This window comes from Carcharhinus amblyrhynchos, unplaced genomic scaffold, assembly GCF_965287045.1.
Source record: "Carcharhinus amblyrhynchos unplaced genomic scaffold, sCarAmb.v2.hapA chromosome_1076, whole genome shotgun sequence".
Classification (NCBI taxonomy): Eukaryota; Metazoa; Chordata; class Chondrichthyes; order Carcharhiniformes; family Carcharhinidae; genus Carcharhinus; species Carcharhinus amblyrhynchos.
Genome location: NW_027650816.1, coordinates 14,330 through 40,192, shown reverse-complemented (window position 1 = coordinate 40,192; position 25,863 = coordinate 14,330). Strand labels below are relative to the sequence as shown.

The following is a 25,863-nucleotide window of genomic DNA, read 5'->3' as shown; positions in this document are numbered from 1 at the left end:
TGGGAAGAAAGCAGGGCATCCAGAGAAAACCAATGCAGACACGGGGAGAATGTGCAAACTCCACACAGACAGTGGTCCAAGCCAGGAATCGAACCCGGATCTTTGATGCTGTGAGGCAGCAGTGTTAACCACTGTGCTGTGGCATAGCATAATAGCTACTGAGATCTGTTGGGAGTATTGTATCTTTTTATCCTGTTGGTTCTCACGTCCTTTGTCCTTCATGTGTCCCCCTGCTGACCACTGACCTGGGCAGTATAATTTGACCCTCGGCGGCTTAAACTTTCACTTCTTTTTGTCCCGACTGCTGGAGTTCGCGAGGTCAGATATTCAGACTGATGCAGCAGGCAGTAATGTGCAAGTACTGTGCTGTCTTGAAACTGAGAGTGTCTGTTCTCTGTTGTGTTTGTGTGGGATCGTGCTGTGCGCATGCCAGTTGCCTGTCTGATAACAGTGGCTAAATGATGAAACTGAGCATATACTGGCTGTAAATCACTTTGGGGGACACAACAGTTGTCAAGTAAGCTGGATGAAAGCAAGTTAGACATTTACTTGGAGTGAGTGGAGAGGACACGCAGCAATCACAATCTGCTGTTGAATAACAGAGTCCCACTGGTGAAAGCCCCTCCTTGCTCAGTCATTCCGCTAGTTAAAGCCCCTCCTCGCTCTGTCTACCTGCTCATTAGGCCCTGTCATATTGCTACTTGCTGTCTGTGGGTGATAAAAGGACATTCTTTTTCCTACAGGAGATGGTGGTAAGGTCACAAAGGTAGTGGCCACACCAGGGCAGGGGCCAGACATCCCCCAGGAGGTGTCCTACACAGATATTAAAGTGATCGGCAATGGCTCCTTTGGGGTAGTTTACCAAGCAAAGCTGGTGAACACGGGAGAATTGGTCGCCATCAAGAAGGTTCTACAGGATAAGAGGTTCAAGGTGAGTACAAAAGTGTAAACTGCTATAACCTCTGCCCCACTGCGTGAACTGTGTTATGCTCAGTCCCCCGAGCCTGAACCATGTTATGCGCACAGAACCCAGTGTGCAAGCCATGTTAAACACACATTCCACAGCGGGCGAATTGTATCATGCACGCATTCCCCAGCGCGTGAACTGTGCCATGCGTGCAGCCCCAGTGCGCGAACTGTGTCAAGTGTCCAGTCCTCAATGCGAGAGCCGTGACAAGTTTGCAGCCCCAGTGCGCGAACTGTGTCAAGTGTGCGGTCCCCAGCGCATGAGCCGCGTCGTGTGCCCGGTCCCCAGCGCGCGGGCCGTGTCGTGCGCGCACTGTGAGAACGATTTGATTCCAATGCCCCTCTTTCTACAGAACCGGGAATTACAGATAATGCGTAAATTGAATCATTCTAATATCGTCCGGCTCCGATACTTCTTCTATTCCAGTGGTGATAAGGTACGAGTTGGATGGTGAAGTTACATGGGTACGCAGTGAATTTGTGGGGTGCAGGCGGGTCAAGGGGGCGCTGGCAGATTGCCTGGGTGTGGGCGGAGCGAGTGGCTATGGGCAGGTCAAGGGGGTGTGGCTGGAACGAGGGGCCATGGGCGGTTTGAGGGGGCATTGACGGAGGGTGAGGGCAGGTGGGCAGAGGCAAAGAGTGAGTGTGAGGGGTCATGATTGGAGAAAAGTGCGAGTTTGAATGGGGGTTTTGGCTGAAATGGGAAGATGATTGTGTCGGGGATATGGGAAACATGCGTCTAGTTTGTCACGAGGCTGATTATCAGGCATTGCATTCAGCTGGAGGTTAGAGTTTTGGACTATTGCTTCTCTGCTCGGGGGAAGAGTACATACCGACTGTCCCCTCCCCACCCCGGGGCAGTGTGTTGAACGGACTGCGCCTTGCTCCCCGGGGTAGGGTCTCGGGTGGGCTGCCCCTCTTTTAGAGGACTGGGTGTCTGTGGTAAATACTGCAGATGTTTTTTGTGTTCAACAGAAAGATGAGGTTTACTTAAATCTGGTTCTAGACTACGTTCCGGAGACGGTTTATCGAGTCGCGCGGCACTTCAGTAAGGCCAAGCAATCCATCCCCATGATCTACGTGAAGGTGAGTGTTGGCAACCTTTTCACCATTCAAATGGGTACAATGCAAGACCCTGCCACTGCTTACCCTGCCCCCCTCATCACCATACCGACAGGAAGCTGGGAGGTGCCCCTTGCCCACCTAAGGCAAGACTGGGGAGGCTGGGAAGGATATGGTGGGAAGGCAGGATCAGGATATTAATTTGAATGAACAGCCATGATAATGAATGGTGGAGTGGGCTTGCAGGCCGAATGGCCTAGTCTTGCTGCTATTTTCTATTACCTTGTGAAAGTAAAGCATCCCCCGGTCCTGCCCCTCTGACGGTGCGGCGCTCCCCCGGTCCTGCCCCTCTGACGGTGCGGCGCTCCCCCGGTCCTGCCCCTCTGACGGTGCGGCGCTCCCCCGGTCCTGCCCCTCTGACGGTGCGGCGCTCCCCCGGTCCTGCCCTTCTGACAGTGCGGCGCTCCCCCGGTCCTGCCCCTCTGACGGTGCGGCGCTCCCCTGGTCCTGCCCCTCTGACGGTGCGGCGTTCCCCCATAGAACACTGTGTGTCTGCCTGGCGTGTGAGGCTCAGATCTGGAGTGGGACTCAAACTCACTGATCTGCTCACTGACTGATGACTGAGTGGTGTCCATGGTGCCAGGCAGGCTGAGGGCTAAGGTCACAACCCATCAGCAGCTCTGGCACTGTGGAGTCTGAGAACCCTGCCACAAAGTCCTGTGATGTATTGAAGTGGTGCTAGCTTTTTCGCTGTGTATTTTGAAGTGCTGGCCATGCACTGTGCTTTACTTAGGGGGTTGACTAAACTGTGTGTGGTCAGGGTACATAGTGTGTGCTTTTGCAGTTACTGAATATCTGGTAAGAATTTGAGCTTGATGTTGCAGACAAGTTGCGGAAATGGAACGTGGGTAACATCTCAACTCTGCCCTTGCCCCTTCAGGTGTACATATACCAGTTATTCCGCAGTTTAGCGTATATCCATTCCCAGGGCGTATGTCATCGAGACATTAAACCTCAGAATCTGTTAGTGGATCCCGAGACCGCAGTCCTCAAGCTCTGTGACTTTGGCAGGTAGGTGAGCCCAGAGCGGGCACAATCTTACTGGCACCAAGCACTCTACCAGACCCCGACTACTGACCTCTCTGCCGTGCTGGAGCAGCAGGAGATGGCAATTGCAGGGGCGGTGAGGGTGTGAGTTGGTCGTCAGAAGGAGGCAGAAGGCTCTCATGGGAGGTGTTGTGAACTTGCTGTGGATGATGGTGAGGGAGGGAGGGGTAATGGGGAATGTTGCTGGGGGGATACTGAGTCTATCTTGTCGGGGGGGATACTGAGTCTATCTCATGGGGAGGGGGGCGGATACTGAGTCTGTACCTCATGGGGGGGGGGGTATCCTGAGTCTATCTCATGGGGGAGGGGATACTGAGTCTGTACCTCATGGGGTGATACAGTTTGAAAAAGAATCCTTTGTATCCATTTAGAAACCTCACCCTGGATCCCGTGAGATTTCACCTTATGCAACAACCTACCATGATTCACATTGTGTCCCCAATTAGTTTATTGCCTTGTTACAGTGTGTGCCTGATTACACAGTTTACTGTTCCCCTTGTAATGCTGTGTCCCCAGTTACACAGTTTGCTGTTCCCTTGTTACAGTGTGTGCCCGATTATAGTTTACTGTCCCCCTTGTTACAGTGTGTGCCTGATTACACAGTTTACTGCTCCCTTTGTAATGCTGTGTCCCCAGTTACACCAGTTTCCTGTCCGCCTTGTTAGTGTGACCCGGATACACGGTTTATAGTTCTTGTTGTTACAGTGTGCCCCTGGTTACACAGTTTTCTGCTCTCTTGTTACTGTGTCCCTGGTTACACTGTTTACTGTTCCCCTTGTTACAGTGCGTCTCCAGTTACAGTTTCCTGTCCCTCTTGTTACAGTGTGACCTGCATACACAGTTTACAGTTCCCGTTATTACAGTGTGTCCTGGTTACACAATTTACTGCCCCCTTTGTTACAGTGTGACCCCAGTTAAACAGTTTACTGTTTGCCTTGTGACAATCTGACACAGTTCACTGTTGCCCTTGTTACTGTGTATCCCAGATACAGAGTTTACTGTTCCCCTTGTTAGTGTGTTGCCAGTACACAGTTTACTGCTCCCATTATTACAGTGTGCCCTGGTTACACAGTTTACTGCTTCCTTTGTAATGCTGTGTCCCCATTTCTGCACCCCTTGTTAGTGTGTGCCCGATTACACAGTTTACTGTTCCCATTATTACAGTACGTCCCCAGTTACATAGTATATTGTTCCCCTTGTTACAGTGTGTCCCCAGTTACACAGTTTGCTGTCCCCCTTGTTAGCGAGACCTGGATACACTGTTTATAGTTCCTGTTGTTACAGTGTGTTCCCAGTTACACAGTTTACTCTTCCCCTTGTTACAGGGTGTCACCGGTTACACAGAATATTGTTCCCCTTGTTTCCGTGTGTCCCCTGTTGCACAATTTACTGTTCTCCTTGTTACTGTTTATTCCAGATACACAGTTTGCTGTTCTCTTTGTTAGTGTGTCCCCGCTTACACAGTTTACTGTTCACTTGTTACAGTGCATCCTCAGTTACACAGTTTACTGTTCCTTGTTACAATGTTTGCCCGGTTACACAGTTTACTGTCCCCTTGTTGCAGTATGTCCTTGGTTACACAGTTTACTGTTTCCCATGTTATTGTATCCCCACTTACACAGTTTACTGTTCACCTTGTTGCAGTGCATCCCCGGTTACTGATCTCCTTGTTACAATGTTTCCGTGGTTATACAGTTTACTGTTCCTTGTTACAATGTTTGCCCGGTTTCACAGTTTATCATTCCCAATTTTAGTGTATCCATGGTTACTGCTTACTGTTCTGCTTGTTCCAGGGTGTCCCTGTTTACACAGTTTAGTGTTCCCATTGTTACGATCTGTTCCGAGTTACATAGTTTACTTTCCTTTGTTCCAGTGTGCCCCTATTTACATAGCTTGTTACTGTTTTTACAGTCTGCCCCAAGTTACATAGCTTACTGTTTCCTTGTAACAGTCTGTCCCTGGCTACACAGATTATTCTTTCCCTTGTTACAGTGTGTCCCTGATTAGATAAATTACTGCCTCTCTTGTTACACTCTGTCTCCATTCCATAGTTTACTGTTCCCCTTGTAACAATCTGTCTCCAGTTACACAGTTTGCTGCTTCCCATGTTACAGTGTGTCCCAGGTTACTCAGTTTACTTTCCCCTTGTTGCAGTGTGTTCCCAGTTACATAGTTCACTGCTCTCCTTGTTACAGTCTGTCCCAGTTACAAATTTTACTTCCCCCTTTTTTTGTGCATCTCCAGTTATGCATTTTACTGTCCCCCTTGTTAATTAGACCCACCACACAGTTTACTGTTCTCCTTGTTACAGTGTGTCCCCGGTTACATAGTTTACTGCTCCCCTTGTTACAGTGTGTCCCCAGTTATGTAGTTTACTGCTCCCCTTGTTACAGTATGTCCCCTGTTGGATAGTTTACTGCTCCCTTGTTGAAGTCCGTCCCCAGTTACACATTTATTGTTCACCTTTTTACAATGTGTCTCCGGTTACACAGTTTAGTGTCCCCTTTGTTTCAGTGGATTCCCGTTACACAGTTTATGGTTCTCCTATTACAGTGTTCTCCGGATACAGTTTACTGCTCTTGTTAGAGCATGTGCCTCCGATACACAGTTTACTGTTCCACTTGTTATACTGTGTTCCTGGTTACACGGTTTACTGCTCCCTTTGTTGCAGTGTTTTTCTGGTTACAGTTTACTGTTCCCCTTGTTACAGTGTGCCCTTGGTTACACAGTTTACTGTTCCCCTGGTTACACAGTTTACTGTTCCTCTTGTTACGGTGTGCCCTTGGTTACACAGTTTCCTGTTCCCCTTGTTCCAATGTGTTCCTGGTTACACAGTTTACTGTTCCCCTGGTTACACAGTTTACTGTTCCCCTGGTTACACAGTTTACTGTTCCTCTTGTTACAGTGTGCCCTTGGTTACACAGTTTACTGTTCCCCTTGTTACAGTGTGTTCCTGGTTACACAGTTTACTGTTCCTCTTGTTACAGTGTGCCCTTGGTTACACAGTTTCCTGTTCCCCTTGTTCCAGTGTGTTCCTGGTTACACAGTTTACTGTTCCCCTGGTCACACAGTTTACTGCTCCTCTTGTTACAGTGTGCCCTTGGTTACACAGTTTCCTGTTCCCCTTGTTCCAATGTGTTCCTGGTTACACAGTTTACTGTTCCCCTGGTTACACAGTTTACTGTTCCTCTTATTACAGTGTGCCCTTGGTTACACAGTTTACTGTTCCCCTTGTTCCAATGTGTTTCTGGTTACACAGTTTACTGTTCCCCTGGTTACACAGTTTACTGTTCCTCTTGTTACAGTGTGCCCTTGGTTACACAGTTTACTGTTCCTCTTGTTACAGTGTGCCCTTGGTTACACAGTTTACTGTTCCCCTTGTTGCAGTGTGTTCCTGGTTGTACAGTTTACTGTTCCCCTTGTTATAATGTGTCCCTGATTACAATCTTTACTGTGGCCCTTCTTGCAGTCTGTCCCCGGTTTCACAGTTTACTTCTCTGTTTGTGAGACATGATGTTGTATTTATTACAGTTTTGTGTTCCCCTCGCCCCTCTCACTGTAATACTTTGCTGTAATAGCCATTTTGCTGCTGCTCTTCACTGTAATGTTTCAGTTTTTAGCATGTGTCATGCTGCACACTAATGTTGCCATATCTCACGTGCTGTTTGCTCAATGTGATCACATCTCAGTTACTTGGTTTTGGTTGCCATGTGATGTGAGGCGATCCATAGCCCTCACCACCCTCCCCCCGCACCCCCCACCTTCCCCGCCACTTCCACTCTTACCCACTCACAACCTCGTGAGCATGACTGCAGACCTGTTTCTGATTCATTGCCTTCATTGTTACTGCACGTGAACAGAGGGGGAGCTCCCTGCTCCACCAGTCTAAACTTGTGTTTCTGTTCATTGCAGCGCAAAGCAGCTCATCAAGGGAGAACCCAATGTATCATATATCTGCTCACGGTATTATCGAGCACCTGAGCTCATCTTCGGAGCAACAGACTACACGTCATCCATTGGTGAGTGAGAGGCCAGATGGAAGTCAGAGAGTAAGAAGGTAGTGGGGGGGGGGGGGGGGGGGGTGGCGGGGGAGGGGGAGGCAGAGGTGAAGAGTGGTGGAGGCAGGGGACGGGGGGGTGCAGAGATCGAGAGGGTTGGAGGTAGGGGGGAGGATGCGAGAGTGAGGCGAGGGGGAGGAGGCAAAAGCTGGAACCGCAGAGGAAGAGAGAGACTGCTATTCGTTTACATACTGTCACGTATAAGAATCAGGTGTAGTCGGCCACTCAACTCCTTGAACCTGCTCCAAAGATTCAATAAGATCATGGCTGATTTGATTGTAACTTCCACCCACATTGCTGTTGAACTCTGCTGGCCTTTTGCACCCCTCCTCCCGCCCACCTGTGAGTGGCCTTTTGGGCCCTTCTGCCAGCAACCCCTGCTGGCAGGCTAGGGCACCACTCCCCCCCCGCCCCCACACACACACACACACGTGCCTTTGGAGCATCCCACCCCCACAGGCAGCCCTGGGGCATCTTCCACCCACAGGCAGCCCTGGGGCATCCCTTGTTCCCCAAAGTGGCCCTGGGGCATCCCCCACCCCACCCCTTTCCCCCTCCCCTCCCTCTTCCCAGGTGGCCCTGGAGCACCCCCACCCGCAGGTGGCACTGGGGTGACAGCTCCCCCCACCCACCCCAGCAGGCGGCCCTTCATCTCTCATGCTTACCTAGAATCTATCCAGCTCTTTCTTACCTCTACTAACACTGTGTTTCAAGGAAGACACTTGAAGTCACAAGCACATCTTGTGATTCATGCACTCAGACACCCGGACCTCTCTGCATCTCACTATTCAGATGATATTTTTAGTCTCCCTGTCAAATAATAATTGCATCCTTTGCCAGATCTTTTCCCACTCACTTTGCCTATCTACATCTTTGTAGCCTCCTTATTTCCTCTTCACAACTTACTTTACACCTATCTTTGTAGCAGCAGCAAATTTGGCAACTATCCCTTTAGTCTCTATATCTGAGTTATTTACTTCGATTATAAAAATCTTACGCCCCAGCACAGCACTCATTAACAACCATCATTCCAAAAAATGACCATTGATGCCAACTCTGTTTACGCAATATTCTATCTGTACCAATATATTGCCCTGTCCACCATGAGCTTTTATTTTACACAACAACCTTTGCTTTAGCACCTCCTGGAAATCTAAGTATAGTACCTCCAGAGTCACATTTACCCACAATACGTGACTTTGTCAAAGAATTCTAATAAAATAGTAAAACAATATTTCCTTTTCACAAAACCATACTGAGTCTGCATAATTACCTTGAATGTTTCAGATTCTCTGCTATAATGCCCTTAAGAATAGCTTTTAAGATTTTCCCGATGACTGATGTTAAGACTGTCCCTTAACTGTGTGTGTTAGCATGCTGCTCCTCACCCATGTGTGTTTGTGGGCTGCCCCTCGCCTGCACGTGTTTGCTTGCTGCCCCTCACCCGTGTGCGTTTGCGGGATTGTGGGAGTCAGATCTAAGATTCAATACACAAGTTTTATCAGGCAAAGCTTTGGGAGAAGTGCTGGGCTCTCTGCAGTGCACGCGGTCACCTTCTTAATTTTAAAATGGCAGTTGAGTATCTTTTGTACATTTTCAAATAATGCACAAGTACGGACATTAGTCATTAGCACATCATTGTACATCGAGTAGACAATTACGGACATCGAGTAGACACATTTATGCATTTATGCCCCCATCAATGACTGTGGTTTCGCTAAAACTCATTGTTTTGGCTCTGCTTTATCTCAAGCTAAGGTGCCTCAATATCTGATCTATTTCTTGCAGTAATGTAAACACTAACAGATTTTAACTCTTTGTTGTGCAATGTCTGTGCCCAAGTCAGTTCCCAGAGTCCATTTTGTGCCAGGTAACCATCTTGTATCCTTTAATTTTGAGTTTACTCCAACAATTCCCCCTTTTGGTCAGGATTATGATCTGATAATCCAATGGACCAACAATAGCAGCATCGTTGGATTCGGCAATTGATATGCCTGACCTGTAACCAAAGGTCGTGCGTTCACAGATCGATGTTCACCTTCTTGTCCTTTCCTTCATTGTCGTCGTCTTCGGGTGTACCCATCAGGTGTTCTTCTTCATGACCATACTGGTCCCTGGCGCAATCCATGTCATCATGACTTTATAAGCAGACATTAAGACATCCGACAATTAGGCAACAGATAATTATTATTGCAATGAGAATGATCAGTCCATGCACTAAATAGGACCCCCAGGATCCTCCCAATAACCAATCGAGCCAGCTATCCCCCTTCTTGGGGCCTTGTCTAAAGTCATCGAGCTGCTTTCCTATGTCATTAATGACTTGGATGATATCGTAGGATTCATCTGTAACATGCGTTATACATTAGTCTCCTGTTACTGTGCATACTCCCCCCTGTTGGGCTAAATGACAGTCTATGGGATAGTGGGTCTGCTGCACGTATAATCTTAATTCAGCTAATTGTTGGTTGACAGCCTCCAGTGCCTTTGATGTACTGTTTCCCAGGATGGTTAATCCACAGGTAATATGGTTTCTATTTTTGGCACTAATTACTCCTGCTTCGCCCACCTGACCCCCAGACCCCCCCAGAGACAGGGGCCCAAGGAATCTGTAGTCGAGTGATGATCCCAATGTGACTGGAACTTCCCAATTGGCACAGAATTCCTTGCTGATGGCCCGGATTACTATCTTTGTCTGGATATGCCCCTTTTGGGGGCATGGAACAGTGAGTGGTCCTATTGCTCCTACTGCAAAAAGGATCAGGAGGGTTGGTGTTGCCGTCGTGAAGGTGCCGTTGAGGCGGAACACAAATCCCTTCTTGGCCCGGTAGCATTTAATATCCTGGTTATCGGTCTGTACGAACTGTATATACCGCCATTTGCTCATTTCACTTGACCTGCCTGATCCTACTAATTGGTAAGTGTCAAACGGGTATGTCCATGAGCTGATGTGAGTCCCATTACACTGACCACAAATGAGTTGTCTCCCCGTGGTTACGTTCAGGCATCTTTTCTTGTTACAGGTACAAGTGAACTGGCCTATGTTTACCCGACAGTGCTGACGACACACTGTGTCTGTACACATGAAACATTCTTAGGGACCAAGGCACATGCACGTCCCCATCCCTGCCTCGAGAAGCAAAGCGGATAGCTGCATCATCTGAGCATACTTTTCCTCCCATTCCCTGGAGCCCCCTGCACACAGGATCTGTGGGGTTTATTAGTTCCACACATTTTCCCTATATACCCCTTTTATATTTGCCTGTTTGTCCTTTACAGGGTGCGTCCGAGGTATCTGCCATATGTAAGTTGTGGGGGGTCCACCCAGAGGTGGCCACAGATAGGGCCTCTACAGATTAGGCTAGCGGGTGACACAGTTCGATTACCGTGTAAATGTTCGTGAGCCTTGTAGAATAAGTTATCCTCTAGCCCTATCAATCTTACAATCATGATAACGTAGAGTGATGCAATTATATACGCGATCTTAGACACGTTCACAGCAGGCAAGTATCAATCTTATCACTCTGTTAATAATTTCCCAAAGGCTGTATTGCCAACCTGAACGCGTCAGTTAATTTTGTAGTCGTCATCTGTTTTGGGGAAAGCACTCGGGTCACTTCAATGTCACTCATTTGTGGCTTTGTGCAATTTTAGCTGGGTCCAATGTTTCCATACACCTTTCCCCATTATATCCAGACAGGTACAGGTATCTCCACTAATTATAACCTCATATGGCTCACGTCATTTTGGTGCAAATCCTGGTTTCTCAGGTAATGTTTTTACTAGGACATGATTTCCTGCTGTTGGGATATAAGGGAGCATTTCAAGCTCTCTCTGTGCGTCTGTTCCTGATTATCTGTTACTAACTTACGTATCTCTTTTAGTTGGGTGCTTAGTTCGAAAACATATCATTTCACTTTGTCTATTAGTTGACCTACATTGGCCCAACCTGTTATGATGCTTTCTGGTAATTGCATCGTCCTTCCTGTCATTAGTTCATAAGGGGTTAATCCAGTTGTCCGGTTTGTGGTGGCTCTTAACCTCATTATAGTAGGTAATACTTCTGTCCATGTTTTTCCTTGGGTTTGCATGGCCTTGGCCAGGGCATTCTTATGGGGCTCATGCGTTCCATCATTTCAGAACTTTGCGGGTGGTAGGGGGTATGGAACTTTTATTTCATTCCCGTCAATTGGCACACAGTTTTTATCACCTTTCTGGTGAAGTGCACCCCTTGATCCGAATCGATTTGTATGGGTATTCCCCATTGAGGGATTACCTCCTCTACCAATGTTCTAGAGGTACAGTTTCTGGTAGGGAATGTTTTTACCCACCTGGTAAACTGGTCTATGATAAGCGAACAATGGGTTTTGCCGTGGGATTGTGGTAGTGGCCCTGTGAAATCTATTTGCAGATGTTCCCAGTGCCCCTTTGGTCAGTGTTGGTGTCCCATCTTAGTTTTAATGGGTCGACCGGGGTTGTATCGCGCGCATCGTTGGTGACAATGCCAGGCTATGTCCCTTCCCATTCCTTTCCACCACCATTCTTTTCCAATATTAGTTGCCATGGCCCCTCTTCCCACATGAGTGTCCATGGTATAGTCCCAGGAGAGAGATTTGTATGCACTCCAGTGTCATTACCTTATAATTTCGTCTCCAAACATGATCTGTCTGTTTGCTCGCTCCCTGTGCTTCCCGCATCTTCCCGCAAATAGACTCATCAATTCTTTCTGACTTTGCCATTTCCAATTTGTCATTTACTACTGCCCACCCCATCCGGGGCGATCCTTCCAAATATTTATGAGCCATCTACAAAAAGGTCTCCTCACCTGTTGCTTATGGTACATCCTTTACCCTACCACCTTGTACATCCATATCTATGTCTCCACGGTTATGTGGTTCCCCCGCATCCAAAATTTCTCCTTGCCCTCGCCCCCTGGTGTCTTATTATCTGCTTATTATAATTCGTGCTTTTTACTGACAAATCTAACTGTTAACTTAGTTCAGAAACAGCAGTACTGTTTGTTCTAACCCCTTTAAAAGCAACCTTTAAACGCAACCATTCAATGTGCTGTCTCTCTGTCCTTGAACGGACTATGTCCCCCTGCAGATACTGCCCCTATTCTCCCAAGGGCTGTAATTTTGTGCACATTTTTAACACGTAGTAATTTATCAAATACCTTTTTGAAGGTTTATATACAGAGCGTTGTCTGCCCTGATCTAACCTGCGACCTCTTCAAGAATCCCAAACAAGTGCAGCATATTAGCTTGGCTTCCCTTAATTGCCCCCTGCCTCTGCAAGGGGCTGTTTATTTTACCCAGAATTAGTCTCACAGGAAGTTTCCTCACTACTGATCTTAAACTGATTAGCCTTGGGAGGGAGGGCTCACCTTTTGAGGAAAGGATCGGTACCTTGGGCATGTAAAGAATAGGAGGAGGCCATTCAGTCCTTCAGGTCTGCTCTGCCATTCATTATGATCGTGGCCGATCATCCAACTCAATCATCTACACTTTTTCTCCCCATAACCTTCGATCTCCTTCACCCGAAGAACAACATCTAAACACTTGGAAACACACAATGTTTTGACCTCAGCGACATTTTGTGGTCATAAGTCCACTGGTTTACAACTCTGTGAGTGAAGAAATGTTCCCTTATAGAAACAAGAAGCAGAGTATGCCAATCAGCCCTTCGAGCCTGCTCTGCCATTCATTTTGATCATGGCTGATCATCGAATTCAATATCCTGATCCCCCTTCCCTCCCATATCTCTTGATCTCCCCCCCCCATAGCTGTTGAGCCCTTCAGCCTGAGAGCTACATCTAATTTGTTCTTGAAATCAGACAATGTTTTGTCCTCAACTACATTCTGTGGTAGTGAATTCCACATAAGTGCCTACATAAGGCATTTCTCCTCACCCTAGTTCTAAAAGCTTTACCCCTTATCCTCAAACTATGACCCCTAGTTCTTGTTTCTCCCACCATTGGGAACATTCTTTCTCAATCTATCCTGTCTAACCCTGTTAGAATTGTATGAGTTTCTATGAGAACCCCTCTCACTCTTCTGAACTCCAGTGAATATAATCCTATCTTGACTTAGTCTCTCCTCATGACAGAACTGCCATCCCAGGAAAGATTAAGTCACTTCGTTCTAAATGGTTCACACTGTCTCCTCAGACTCTGACCCCTGCTTCTTGACACCCCCATTGGGAACATCCTTCTTGCATCTACCCTGCCTAGTCCCGTTACAATTTTATAGGTTCCTATGAGATTCCCACACATTCTTCTGAACTCCAGTGAATAACTGATGTAATCCTCCTCATATGTCAGCCCTGCCACCTCCAGAAAAAATCTGGTAAACCTTCCCTTGCATCTGTCGATAGCAAAAACATCATTCCTCAGATATGGAGCCCAAAACTGCACGCACTGTCCAGATGTCTCACCAAGACCCCCAGGGAGCACTGGGGTGTCATTCACTATGTGCAAGGTTGAGTTAGATAGATGAAGGAGTTGAGGATTACAGGGGCACAGGCAGGAAAGTGGAATTAACACTGGCACCTTAGTGCATGACACAGCAGGCACAAGGGGCCGATTGGCCTACTCCTGCTCCCATTTCGTATGGCCTTGTGGTCTGTCCTTACTGGGCTTATCCTTGCATCCTCCTTGAACAAAGCTGTCACGTTTACAATTCTCCAGTCCTCTGGCACCACCTACGTATCTAAATAAGTTTGCAAGGTTGTGAGAGGAAGGCAGAGCTCCATGGTAGTGTCACTGGAGGCCTGAGGTAATGCTCTAAGGTGTAGCTGATGAAGTTCAAATTAAATTAATTAATCTTGTTTCAGCGTTTGTGACTATGACACCATTGTCCTTCGTTGTAAAATCCCATCTGATTCACTAATGTCCCCTTTAGGAAAGGGAATCTGCTGTCCTTACCCGGTCTGGCCTACTTGTGACTGCAGACCCACAGCAACGCAGTTGACTCTTAATACCCTCTAAAATGCCCAAAAGCGACACACTGAATTTAAAAAAATTGTTGTGAAGAATAAAGCAGTCCCACTTGATCGGCACCCCATCTACAAATATTCATTCCCTCCACCACCGATGCACAGTGCAGCCGTGTGTACTATCTACAAGATACACTGCAAAAACTCACTAAGGCTTCTTGGGCAGCACCTTCCAAACCCATGACCCCTATCATTCAGAAGGACAAAGGCAGTAGATATCTGGGAACATAACCACCTGGATGTTCCCCTCCAAGTCACTCACCATCCTGACTTGGAAATATATCTGCCTTCCTTCATTATCACTGGCTCAAAATCCTGGGATTTCCTTCCTAACAGCACTGTGGGTGTACCTACACCTCAGAGACTGCAGCAGTTCAAGAAGGCGGCTCAGCACCACATTCTCAAGGGACATTTAGGAATAGGCAATAAATACTGGCCAAGCCAGTGACGTAGGTTTTCTATGAATGAATAAGAAAAGGGGCCGTTTACACGCAGCCAATTAGCTGTGTACATTTCCCCAATGATTTACACAATGGTCCCTTATCCCATCACAATACTCAGTAATGCTATGTATCTAACTCCATGCTGTACATGCCTTGGGAGTGTTTGATGGCGACGGTGTAGAGGGAGCTTTGCTCTGTATCTAACTCCGTGCAGTATCTGTCCTGGGAGTGTTTAATGGGGATAGTGTCAAGGGAGCTTTACTCTGTATCTAACTCTGTGCTGTACCTCTTCTGGGAGTGTTTAATGGGGACAGTTTTGAGCGAACTTCACACTGTATCTAACCCCGTGCTGTACCTGTCCTAGGAGTGTTTGATGGGAACAGTGTAGAGGGTGCTTTATTCTACATCTAGTTTTGTGTTCAGTGGTGATTTGAAGTGGCTGTATATGTTGACAGATTTTCCCATGTCTTCCTTTTGGAAAGTTTGCCTTTGAAAAACTAAGGTGCATTTTCTTTTTGTGCAGACATCTGGTCGGCTGGCTGTGTATTGGCTGAGCTGCTACTGGGACAGCCCATGTTCCCAGGGGACAGTGGAGTGGACCAGCTTGTAGAGATAATTAAGGTAAGAACTGATCATTCACAGAATGCTGAGGGTCGTCAGAGTGGGGGCAGGGTTGGGGGGTGGTGAATAGAATCGGGGAACTGACATCAGAGGAGGTGTGGGAGGGTGTGGAAGCTGAGAGATAAGAACATAAGGAATAGGAGCAGGAGTAGGCCATCTAGCCCCTCGAGCCTGCCCCGCCATTCAGTAAGATCATGGCTGATCTGTCGTGGCTCAGTTCCACATTCCCGCCCTCTCCCCATAACCCTTAATCCCCTCGCTTATCAAAAACCTATCAACCCGCGTCTTAAAAATATTTAGCGAGGCAGCCTCCACCACTTCAACGGGCAGAGAATTCCAGAGATTCACCACCCTTTGAGTGAAGAAGTTCCTCCTCAACTCCGTTCTAAACCGCCCCCCCTTTATCTTGAGGCTGTGCCCCCTAGTCCTACTGTCCTTTCTGAGCTATCCTATCCATCCCATTCATCATCTTATATGTCTCAATGAGATCTCCCCTCATTCTTCTAAACTCTAACAAGTACAAGCCTAGTTTATTCAGCCTCTCCTCATAGCTCAACCCCCTCAACTCCGGTATCAGCCTAGTAAACCTCCTCTGCACTCCCTCCAAGGCCAAAATATCCTTGCGTAAGTGCGGCGACCAAAACTGCACACAGTACTCCAGCTGCGGCCTCACCAATGCCCGATACAGCTGCAGCAAGACCTCCCTACTTTTATATTCAGTCCCCCTCACTATGAAGGCCAGCATCCCATTCGCCTTCCTGACCACCTGCAGGCTGGGTTAAAAGGCAGGGAATTATAAGATGGTTAGTTTAACGTCTATTGTAGGTAAAATGTTAGAATCCGTCATCAAGGAGGAAATGGCGAGGCATCTTGAGGGGAATTGCTTGATAGAGCAGACGCAGTACGGTTTCGTTAAGGGGAAGTCGTGTCTGACGAATTTATTGGAGTTCTATGAGGATGTGTCTAGGGCGATGGATAGAGGAGAGCTGGTGGATGTGGTCTTTCTTGATTTTCAGAAGGTGTTTGACAAGGTGCCTCACAAGAGGTTATTGCAGAAGGTAAGGGGGCATGGAGTTGGGGGTAGGGTGTTAGCGTGGATAGAGGATTGGTTGTCAAATAGGAGGCAGAGAGTGGGGGTTAATGGGTGCTATTCGGATTGGCGGTTGGTGACTAGTGAAGTGCCCCAGGGGTCAGTGCTGGGGCCTCAGCTATTTACCATTTATATAGATGATCTGGAGGAGGGAACCGAGTGTATGGTGTTGAAATTTGCTGATGACACCAAGATTGGGGGAACGGCAAATTGCGCGGAGGGCGTGGAGAGTCTGCAGAAGGATCTAGATAGGCTGGGCGAATGGGCCAGGAACTGACAAATGGAATTTAATGTTGGCAAGTGCGAGGTTGTCCATTTTGGTAGGAATAATGGTAGGAAGGACTATTACTTACGTGGCGAAAAACTGCAGCAGGCGACGGTGCAGAGGGACCTCGGGGTCCTTGTGCATGAGTCGCAAAAACCCAGCCTGCAGGTGCAGCAGGTGGTCAGGAAGGCGAATGGGATGCTGGCCTTCATAGCGAGGGGGATTGAATATAAAAGTAGGGAGGTCTTGCTGTAGCTGACATTGGTGAGGCCGCAGCTGGATGTCAAGGTGTTGGAGAACCTGAGGTTTTATGAAAATGTTTATTTATTGGAGTTCTTTGAGGATGTAACCTGTGCAGTGGATGACAAGGAACCGGTGGATGTACTGTACTTGGATTTAGATATTTGATCAGGTGCCACCTCAAAGATTATTGCAAGAAATAAAAGCTAAGGATGTATGGGGTAACATATTAGCATGGATAGGATGACTGGCTGGCTAACTGGAAATAGTAGACATAAATGGGTCATTTTCTGGTCAGAAGATGTGATGAGTGGTGTGCCACGAGATCAGCTCTTTACAATTTATATACATGATTTAAATGAAAGAATGTTTGCCAAATTTGTTGACACCACAAAGGTAGGATAGTAAGTTGCGAAGCGAACATACGGAGACTACAAAGATATAGATGGGGAAAGTTAGTGAGCAAAGGTCTGGGAAAATGGGAGTATAATTTGGGAAAATGTGAAATTGCCCATTTTGGCGGGAAGAATGAAAAAGAGCACATTGTCTGAACGGTGAGAGGTTGCGGAGCTCCGAGGTGCAGAGGGATCTGGGTGTCCCAGTACACGAATCGCAAAAGGTTAATGGAGCAATTAATTAGGGAAGCTAATAGAATGTTATCATGTATTGTGAGATACAAAGCCAAGGAGAATATGTATCAGTTGTACAGAGCATGAATTTGACCATATCTGGCGTCTTATTTAGGGAATGATGTAAATACTTTGAAAGCAGTTGAGAGAAGGTTTACCAGACGATTGTCTGGAATGTTCTGTCTGATGAGGAAAGGTTAGAGAGGTTAGATTTGTATCCACTGGAGTTGAGAAGAGGGAACTTGATCAAAACCTTTAAGTTTCTGAAGGTTATTGACAGGGTGGATGTAGAGAGGAGTTTTCCTCTTGTGGGAGAATTTAGAAATAGGGGTCATTGAATAAAAATAAGGGCTCACCCAATTAAGACGGAGATGAGAAGAAATTTTTTTTTATGAGTGCCGTGAGTTTCGGAAACTCCCTCCCTCATCCCCCCTCATTCACCTCTCCCTTGTCTCTCTTCCACCCCCCCCCCCCCCCCCGGCGCCTTATAAGAACATAAGAAATAGGAGCAGGAGTGGGCCATCTGGCCCCTCGAGCCTGCCCCGCCATTCAATAAGATCATGGCTGATCTGTCGTGGCTCAGTTCCACTTTCCCGCCCTCTCCCCATAACCCTTAATCCCCTCTCTTATCAAAAACCCATCAACCCGCGTCTTAAAAATATTTAGCGAGGCAGCCTCCACCACTTCAACGGGCAGAGAATTCCAGAGATTCACCACCCTTTGAGTGAAGAAGTTCCTCCTCAACTCCGTTCTAAAACGCCCCCCTTTTATCTTGAGGCTGTGCCCCCTAGTCCTACTGTCTTTTTTGAGCAGAAAGAGTCTCTCCACCTCTATCCTATCCATCCCATTCATCATCTTATAAGTCTCAATGAGATCTCCCCTCATTCTTCTAAACTCTAACGAGTACAAGCCCAGTTTATTCAGCCTCTCCTCATAGCTCAACCCCCTCAACTCCAGTATCAGCCTAGTAAACCTTCTCTGCACTCCCTCCAAGGCCAAAATATCTTTGCGCAGGTGCGGCGCCCAAAACTGCACACAGTACTCCAGCTGCGGCCTCACCAATGCCCTATACAGCTGCAGCAAGACCTCCCTACTTTTATATTCAATCCCCCTCGCTATGAAGGCCAGCATCCCATTCGCCTTCCTGACCACCTGCTGCACCTGCAAGCTGGGTTTTTGTGACTCATGCACAAGGACCCCACGTCCCTCTGCACCGTCGCCTGCTGCAGTTTTTCGCCCCGTAAGTAATAGTCCTTCCTACCATTCTTCCTACCAAAGTGGACCACCTCACACTTGCCAACATTAAATTCCATCTGCCATTTCCTGGCCCATTCGCCCAGCCTATCTAGATCCTTCTGCAGACTCTCCACACCCTCCGCACAATTTGCCGTTCCCCCAAGCTTGGTGTCATCAGCAAATTTCGACACCCTACACTCGGTTCCTTCCTCCAGATCATCTATATAAATGGTAAAAAGCTGAGGCCCCAGCACTGACCCCTGGGGCACTCCACTAGTCACCATCCGCCAATCCGAATAGCACCCGTTGACCCCCACTCTCTGCCTCCTATTTGACAACCAATCCTCTATCCACGCTAATACCCTACCCCCAACTCCATGTCCCTCGACCTTCTGCAATAACCTCTTGTGAGGTACTTTGTCAAACGCCTTCTGAAAATCTAGAAAGACCACATCCACCGGCTCTCCTCTATCCACCGCCCTAGACACATCCTCATAGAACTCCAGTAAATTTGTCAGACACGACTTCCCTCTAATGAAACCGTGCTGCGTCTGCTCTATCAAGCAATTCCCTTCAAGATGTCTCGCAATTTCCTCCTTAATGACAGATTCTAACATTTTACCCACCACAGACGTTAAACTAACCGGCCTATAATTCCCCGCCTTTTGCCTGGCACCCTTCTTAAACAACGGCGTAACATTAGCCGTTTTCCAATCATCCGGCACTTCCCCGGAATCCAGCGACGTCTGGAAAATAACCACCAAGGCATCCACTATCACCTCCGCCATTTCTTTCAGAATCCTCGGATGCATTCCATCCGGTCCTGGGGACTTGTCCACAATCAGCCCCTCCAGTCTGTCGAGCACCGCCTCTCTAGTAACAGTAATGTCATTAAGACCCTCCAGTCCTACCACCTTTCCGTCGCTAACACCCGGCAAATTATTCACGTCCTCCTCCGAGAAGACAGAAACAAAAAAGTTATTCAATACATTAGCCATATCCTCATCCCCTACCACTAGGTCCCCTTTCTCATCCTCTAAAGGACCAACATTCACCCTAGCCAGCCTCTTCCTTTTTATATATTTATAAAAACTCTTGCTATCCTTTTTTATATTAAGCGCTAGCCCAGCTTCATAGTTTCTCCTACCCTTCTTTATCAACTTCTTTGTCAATCTTTGTTGACATTTAAACCTCTCCCAATCCTCATCTCGCCCACTACTCTTAGCTACTCTAAATTCCTCCGCTTTTAATTTAACACTTTCCTTCACCTCCTTCGTTATCCACGGCTTATTACCTCCCTTCCTACTATCCTTTTTGACCATCGGAATAAATTTCTGCTGAGCACCAAGAAAGATCTCCTTAAAGATCCTCCACTGCTCCTCAGCAGACCCTCCCTCCAACGCGCTCCCCCAGTCCACATTTGCCAATTCTTCTCTCATCCTACCGTACTCCCCTCTATTCAAACAGAGGACGCGTGTCCGGGAACCCACTTTCTCCTCCTCCATCTGCACCAGAAACTCCACCATACAATGATCACTCTCCCCAAGAGGATCCTTCACCACAAGGTCCCTAATTCTACCCGCCTCATTACATAGCACCAGATCCAAGATAGCTCGCTCCCTCGTCGGCTCCAACACACTCTGTTCGAGGAAACTATCCCGGCAGCATTCCAAGACCTCTTCCTCGAGCCCCCCGCGTCCAACATGGGTCGACCAATCAATATGCAGATTGAAATCCCCCATAACTACGGCCGTCCCATTCCTGCACGCCGCACTTATTTGCGCGTTAACAGCCCGCCCCACCTCCAGATCATTATTCGGGGGCCTATAGACGACACCCACCAGCGTCTTCCTCCCTTTGCTGTTCCTAATCTCTACCCACAACGATTGCACCCTCTGCTCCTTGGCTCCAGTATCATCCCTTGCTACCACCATGATGCTATCCTTAATCAGCAGAGCTACACCCCCCCACTTTTCCCTCCTGCCTATCCTTCCTAAACACTTGATAGCCCTGTACATTCAGCTCCCAGTCCCTGTCACCCTGCAGCCACGTCTCTGTAATGGCCACCAGATCGTATCCATTTGTGCTGATCTGCGCCACCAGCTCATCCACTTTATTCCGAATGCTTCGTGCATTCAGATAAAGCGCTTTCATCCCAGCCTTCACCTGGACCCTATTTGCCGTAACGCCACCAACTATACTCACGCCCCCTACTCCCTCTATTATTGGGACATCCTCGGCCTCTTCCCTTACCTGTACCCTCTCCTTAACTTTAGACCTCGTAACATCACCTACCCTCGCACCCTCCCCCCCTAATTAGTTTAAAGCCCTGTCTACAGTCCTCTTTACTCGATTCGCAAGCACTCTGGTCCCAGCACGGTTCAGACCAACCCCATCCCGCCCGAACAAGTCCCACCTACCCCAATACTGGTGCCAATGCCCCATAAATTCAAACCCATTCCTCCCACACCAATCCCTGAGCCACCCATTCACTTCCTTAATCCTGTCAACCCTACGCCCATCTGCACACGGTTCAGGCAGTAGCCCAGAGATGACCATCCTCCCCCCTCGCACCTTCTCCTCCTCCTCCCCCCTCACACCTCCTCCCCCTCACGCCTCCTCCTCCTCCTCCCCCTCGCGCCTTCTCCTCCTCCTCCTCCCCCCTCGCGCCTTCTCCTCCTCCTCCCCCCTCGCGCCTTCTCCTCCTCCTCCCCCCTCGCGCCTTCTTCTCCTTCTCCTCCTCCTCCCCCCCTCGCGCCTTCTCCTTCTCCTCCCCCCTCGCGCCTTCTCCTCCTCCTCCCCCCTCGCGCCTTCTCCTCCTCCTCCCCCCTCGCGCCGATGTGTTCTGTCGAGCTGTCCATGATTACTTCCTATTTCTTTGTTTTGTGCAGGTGCTGGGAACACCCACACGGGAACAGATTCGGGAAATGAATCCCAATTATACAGAGTTCAAATTCCCCCAAATTAAAGCACATCCCTGGACAAAGGTGAGTGTCAGTGGAGAGGGTCAAGAAAGGGTTAACCCAAAACTCCCTCGATCTCCAAGGAATGGTCCAATCCCACAATTCCCAGGAGTGGGGGCAGGGAACTGTCTGCTCCCTCGAGTGCCGGGAAGGTGGGTGTTCGGGAACTGTCTGTTTCCTTGATACCTCCCTCGCCCCCACCCCTTTCTGGGGGGAAACTGTGCTCCCCTTGGCACCTCCCCTCCCCCCAGGAGGGAGACTGTCTGCTCCCTTGAACCCCCTCCCCTGGGGGGTAAATTGTGCTGCCTTGATGCCCCAGGGGATACTCCATGCCCTCAACCCCACTCCAGGGGACTGCAACCCCCTCAATCTCCCAATCATTGTCCCTTTTAAAGCTCGCTCTTGCCACTCAATCTTTCCTCTATCCCCTCCTGTTATGGTGATGTTCTGGGTATGTATCTGCTGTTGAACTTCTCTTGTGTCGCTCTACATTTACTTTGTGCAGGTCTTCAAAGCGCGTACGCCTCCCGAAGCTATTGCCCTGTGTAGCCGGCTGCTGGAATACACACCCTCTCTGCGCCTTTCACCTCTCGAATCTTGTGCACATCCATTCTTCGATGAACTTCGGGATCATTCGACACGGCTGCCTAATGGACGCGAGCTCCCGGAACTCTTCACCTTTACTTCAGCTGGTGAGTTTCAAATACAGCAGCACGAACAGGTGAAAGAGTGCAAGCTCCAGGCCCACACAACCGCTTGCCTCAGCAGTCAGATTAACTCAGATATATCTTCCCTCAGCTCGCTCACTGCACAGACCGCACTATCCCTCAGCTCCGTCACTGCACAGACCCTGCAATCCCTCAGCTCCATCACTGCACAGACCCCACTATCCCTCAGCTCCATCACTGCACAGACCCCGCTATCCCTCAGCTCCGTCACTGCACAGACCGCACTATCCCTCAGCTCCGTCACTGCACAGACCCCACTAACCCTCAGCTCCGTCACTGCACAGACCCCACTATCCCTCAGCTCCATCACTGCACAGACCCCGCTATCCCTCAGCTCCGTCACTGCACAGACCCCACTATCCCTCAGCTCCATCACTGCACAGACCCCACTATCCCTCAGCTCCGTCACTGCACAGACCCCGCTATCCCTCAGCTCCGTCACTGCACAGACCCCACTATCCCTCAGCTCTGTCACTGCACAGACCCCTCACTAACTGGCAGCCCCATCACCTTGTCAATTCGCCACACTAAGAGGGAGGCGGAGCAGCAGGAGGAAGCTCTAGGGTCCGGAACATTCTCAGTGCCCTCGTCCCCTCGGTCTCTCCACCTTCCCTGCACCCTCCTCCCCCCATCTCTTCGACCTCTGTCTCCCACAGATTATCAGGTTTGATTATCATTTTCTTTTCTTGTTGTAGAAGAGGGTGGAGCTTCCTCAGACATTCACAAGCCTTCGACAAGTGGCACCACAGCATCCAACGCCTCGTGAAAGAAGAGATTCCACAGCACAGTGACCCCGTCTCCTCTCTCCTCCCCACCTCCGTACCAACTCTCCCCTGGCCCTCCCTCCCCTTGCTCCTCCCTCCCTCCCCCCCTCGACCCCTCTCCTCCCCCCTCGACCCCTCTCCTCCCCCTCGACCCCTCTCCTCCCCCCCTCGACCCCTCTCCTCCCCCCCTCGACCCTCTCCTCCCCCCTCGACCCCTCTCCTCCCCCCCTCGACCCCTCTCCTCCCCCCCTCGACCCCTCTCCTCCCCCCTCGACCCCTCTCCTCCCCCCCTCGACCCCTCTCCTCCCCCCCTCGACCCCTCTCCTCCCCCCCTCGACCCCTCTCCTCCCCCCCTCGACCCCTCTCCTCCCCCCCTCGACCCCTCTCCTCCCCCCTCGACCCCTCTCCTCCCCCCCTCGACCCCTCTCCTCCCCCCCTCGACCCCTCTCCTCCCCCCCTCGACCCCTCTCCTCCCCCCCTCGACCCCTCTCCTCCCCCCTCGACCCTCTCCTCCCCCCCTCGACCCCTCTCCTCCCCCCCTCGACCCCTCTCCTCCCCCCCTCGACCCCTCTCCTCCCCCCCCTCGACCCCTCTCCTCCCCCCCTCGACCCCTCTCCTCCCCCCCTCGACCCCTCTCCTCCCCCCCTCGACCCCTCTCCTCCCCCCTCGACCCCTCTCCTCCCCCCCTCGACCCTCTCCTCCCCCCTCGACCCCTCTCCTCCCCCCCTCGACCCCTCTCCTCCCCCCCTCGACCCCTCTCCTCCCCCCCTCGACCCCTCTCCCTCCCCCCCTCGACCCCTCTCCTCCCCCCTCGACCCCTCTCCTCCCCCCTCGACCCCTCTCCTCCCCCCCTCGACCCCTCTCCTCCCCCCTCGACCCCTCTCCTCCCCCCCTCGACCCCTCTCCTCCCCCCTCGACCCCTCTCCTCCCCCCTCGACCCCTCTCCTCCCCCCTCGACCCCTCTCCTCCCCCCCTCGACCCCTCTCCTCCCCCCTCGACCCCTCTCCTCCCCCCCTCGACCCCTCTCCTCCCCCCTCGACCCCTCTCCTCCCCCCCTCGACCCCTCTCCTCCCCCCTCGACCCCTCTCCTCCCCCCCTCGACCCCTCTCCTCCCCCCTCGACCCCTCTCCTCCCCCTCGACCCCTCTCCTCCCCCCTCGACCCCTCTCCCCCCCTTCGACCCCTTCTCTCCCCTCTACCCCTCTCCTCCCCCCCTCCCTCCCCTCCCTCCCTCCCTCCCCCTCCCTCCCTCCCCCTTCCTTCCTTCCCCCTCCCTCCCTCCCTCCTTCCTTCCCCCTCCCTCCCTCCCTCCCTCCTTCCTTCCCCCTCCCTCCCTCCTTCCCCCTCCCTCCCTCCCTCCTTCCTTCCCCTCCCTCCCTCCCTCCTTCCTTCCCCCTCCCTCCCTCCTTCCTTCCCCTCCTCCCTCCCTCCCTCCCTCCCTCCTTCCTTCCCCCTCCCTCCCTCCCCTCCCCCTTCCTTCCCCCTCCCTCCCTCCCTCCCTCCCTCCCTCCTCCTTCCTTCCCCCTCCCTCCCTCCCTCCCTCCCCTCCTCCCCTCCCTCCCTCCCTCCTTCCTTCCCCCTCCCTCCCTCCTTCCTTCCTTCCCCCTCCCTCCCTCCTTCCTTTCTCCTCCCTCCTTCCTTCCCCCTCCTCCCTCCTTCCTTTCCCCCTCCCTCCCTCCCTCCTTCCTTTCCCCCTCCCTCCTCCCTCCCTCCTTCCTTCCCCCTCCTTCCCTCCCTCCTTCCTTTCCCCCTCCCTCCCTCCTTCCTTTCCCCCTCCCTCCCTCCTTCCTTTCCCCCTCCCTCCCTCCTTCCTTTCCCCCTCCCTTCCTCCTTCCTTTCCCCCTCCCTCCCTCCTTCCTTTCCCCCTCCCTCCCTCCTTCCTTTCCCCCTCCCTCCCTCCTTCCTTTCCCCCTCCCTCCCTCCTTCCTTTCCCCCTCCCTCCCTCCTTCCTTTCCCCCTACCTCCCTCCCTCCTTCCTTTCCCCCTCCCTCCCTCCTTCCTTCCTTCCCCCTCCCTCCCTCCTTCCTTTCCCCCTCCCTCCCTCCTTCCTTTCCCCCTCCCTCCCTCCTTCCTTTCCCCCTCCCTCCCTCCTTCCTTTCCCCCTCCCTCCCTCCTTCCTTTCCCCTCCCTCCCTCCTTCCTTTCCCCCTCCCTCCCTCCTTCCTTCCCCCTCCCTCCCTCCTTCCTTTCCCCCTCCCTCCCTCCTTCCTTTCCCCTCCCTCCCTCCTCCCTCCTTCCTTCCTTCCCCCTCCCTCCCTCCTTCCTTTCTCCCTCCCTCCCTCCTTCCCTCCCTCCTTCCCCTTCCCTCCCTCCCTCTTTCCCCCTTCCTTCCCCCTCCTTCCTTCCCCCTCCCTCCATCCTTCCCCCTCCCTCCCTCTTTCCCCCTCCTTCCCCCCTCCTTCCCCCTCCCTCCCTCCCCCTCCCTCCCTCCTTCCCCCTCCCTCCCACCCCCCCCCCGTCCTCCTTCCCCCTCCGTCCACTCCTCCCTTTCCACCCACTGTCTGCTTCCCTCCTCTCCAATCTGCTTTTCTCCCCCTCCCTCCCCTCCCCTCCCCTCCCGTCCCTCCTCTCCCGTCCCTCCCCTCCTCTCCCTCCCCTCCTCTCCCGTCCCTCCCCTCCTCTCCCGTCCCTCCCCTCCTCTCCCGTCTCTCCCCTCCTCTCCCGTCTCTCCCCTCCTCTCCCCGTCCCTCCCCTCCT

At 50.9% G+C, this 25,863-nt stretch overlaps 1 protein-coding gene across 1 annotated transcript; it reads left to right on the top strand.

The window, feature by feature from the left end:
* Positions 1 to 743: 743 nt before the first annotated feature.
* LOC145340500 (glycogen synthase kinase-3 beta-like) lies at positions 744 to 23,246 on the top strand (the record flags this gene model as incomplete). Its single annotated transcript, XM_080184969.1, has 9 exons — positions 744 to 931; positions 1,320 to 1,403; positions 1,942 to 2,052; positions 2,969 to 3,099; positions 7,048 to 7,154; positions 15,156 to 15,253; positions 21,605 to 21,700; positions 22,182 to 22,368; positions 23,100 to 23,246. Coding segments are annotated over 9 exons (1,073 nt in total), but the record flags the coding sequence as incomplete, so codon positions are not given.
* Between the last annotated feature and the right edge of the window lie 2,617 nt (positions 23,247 to 25,863).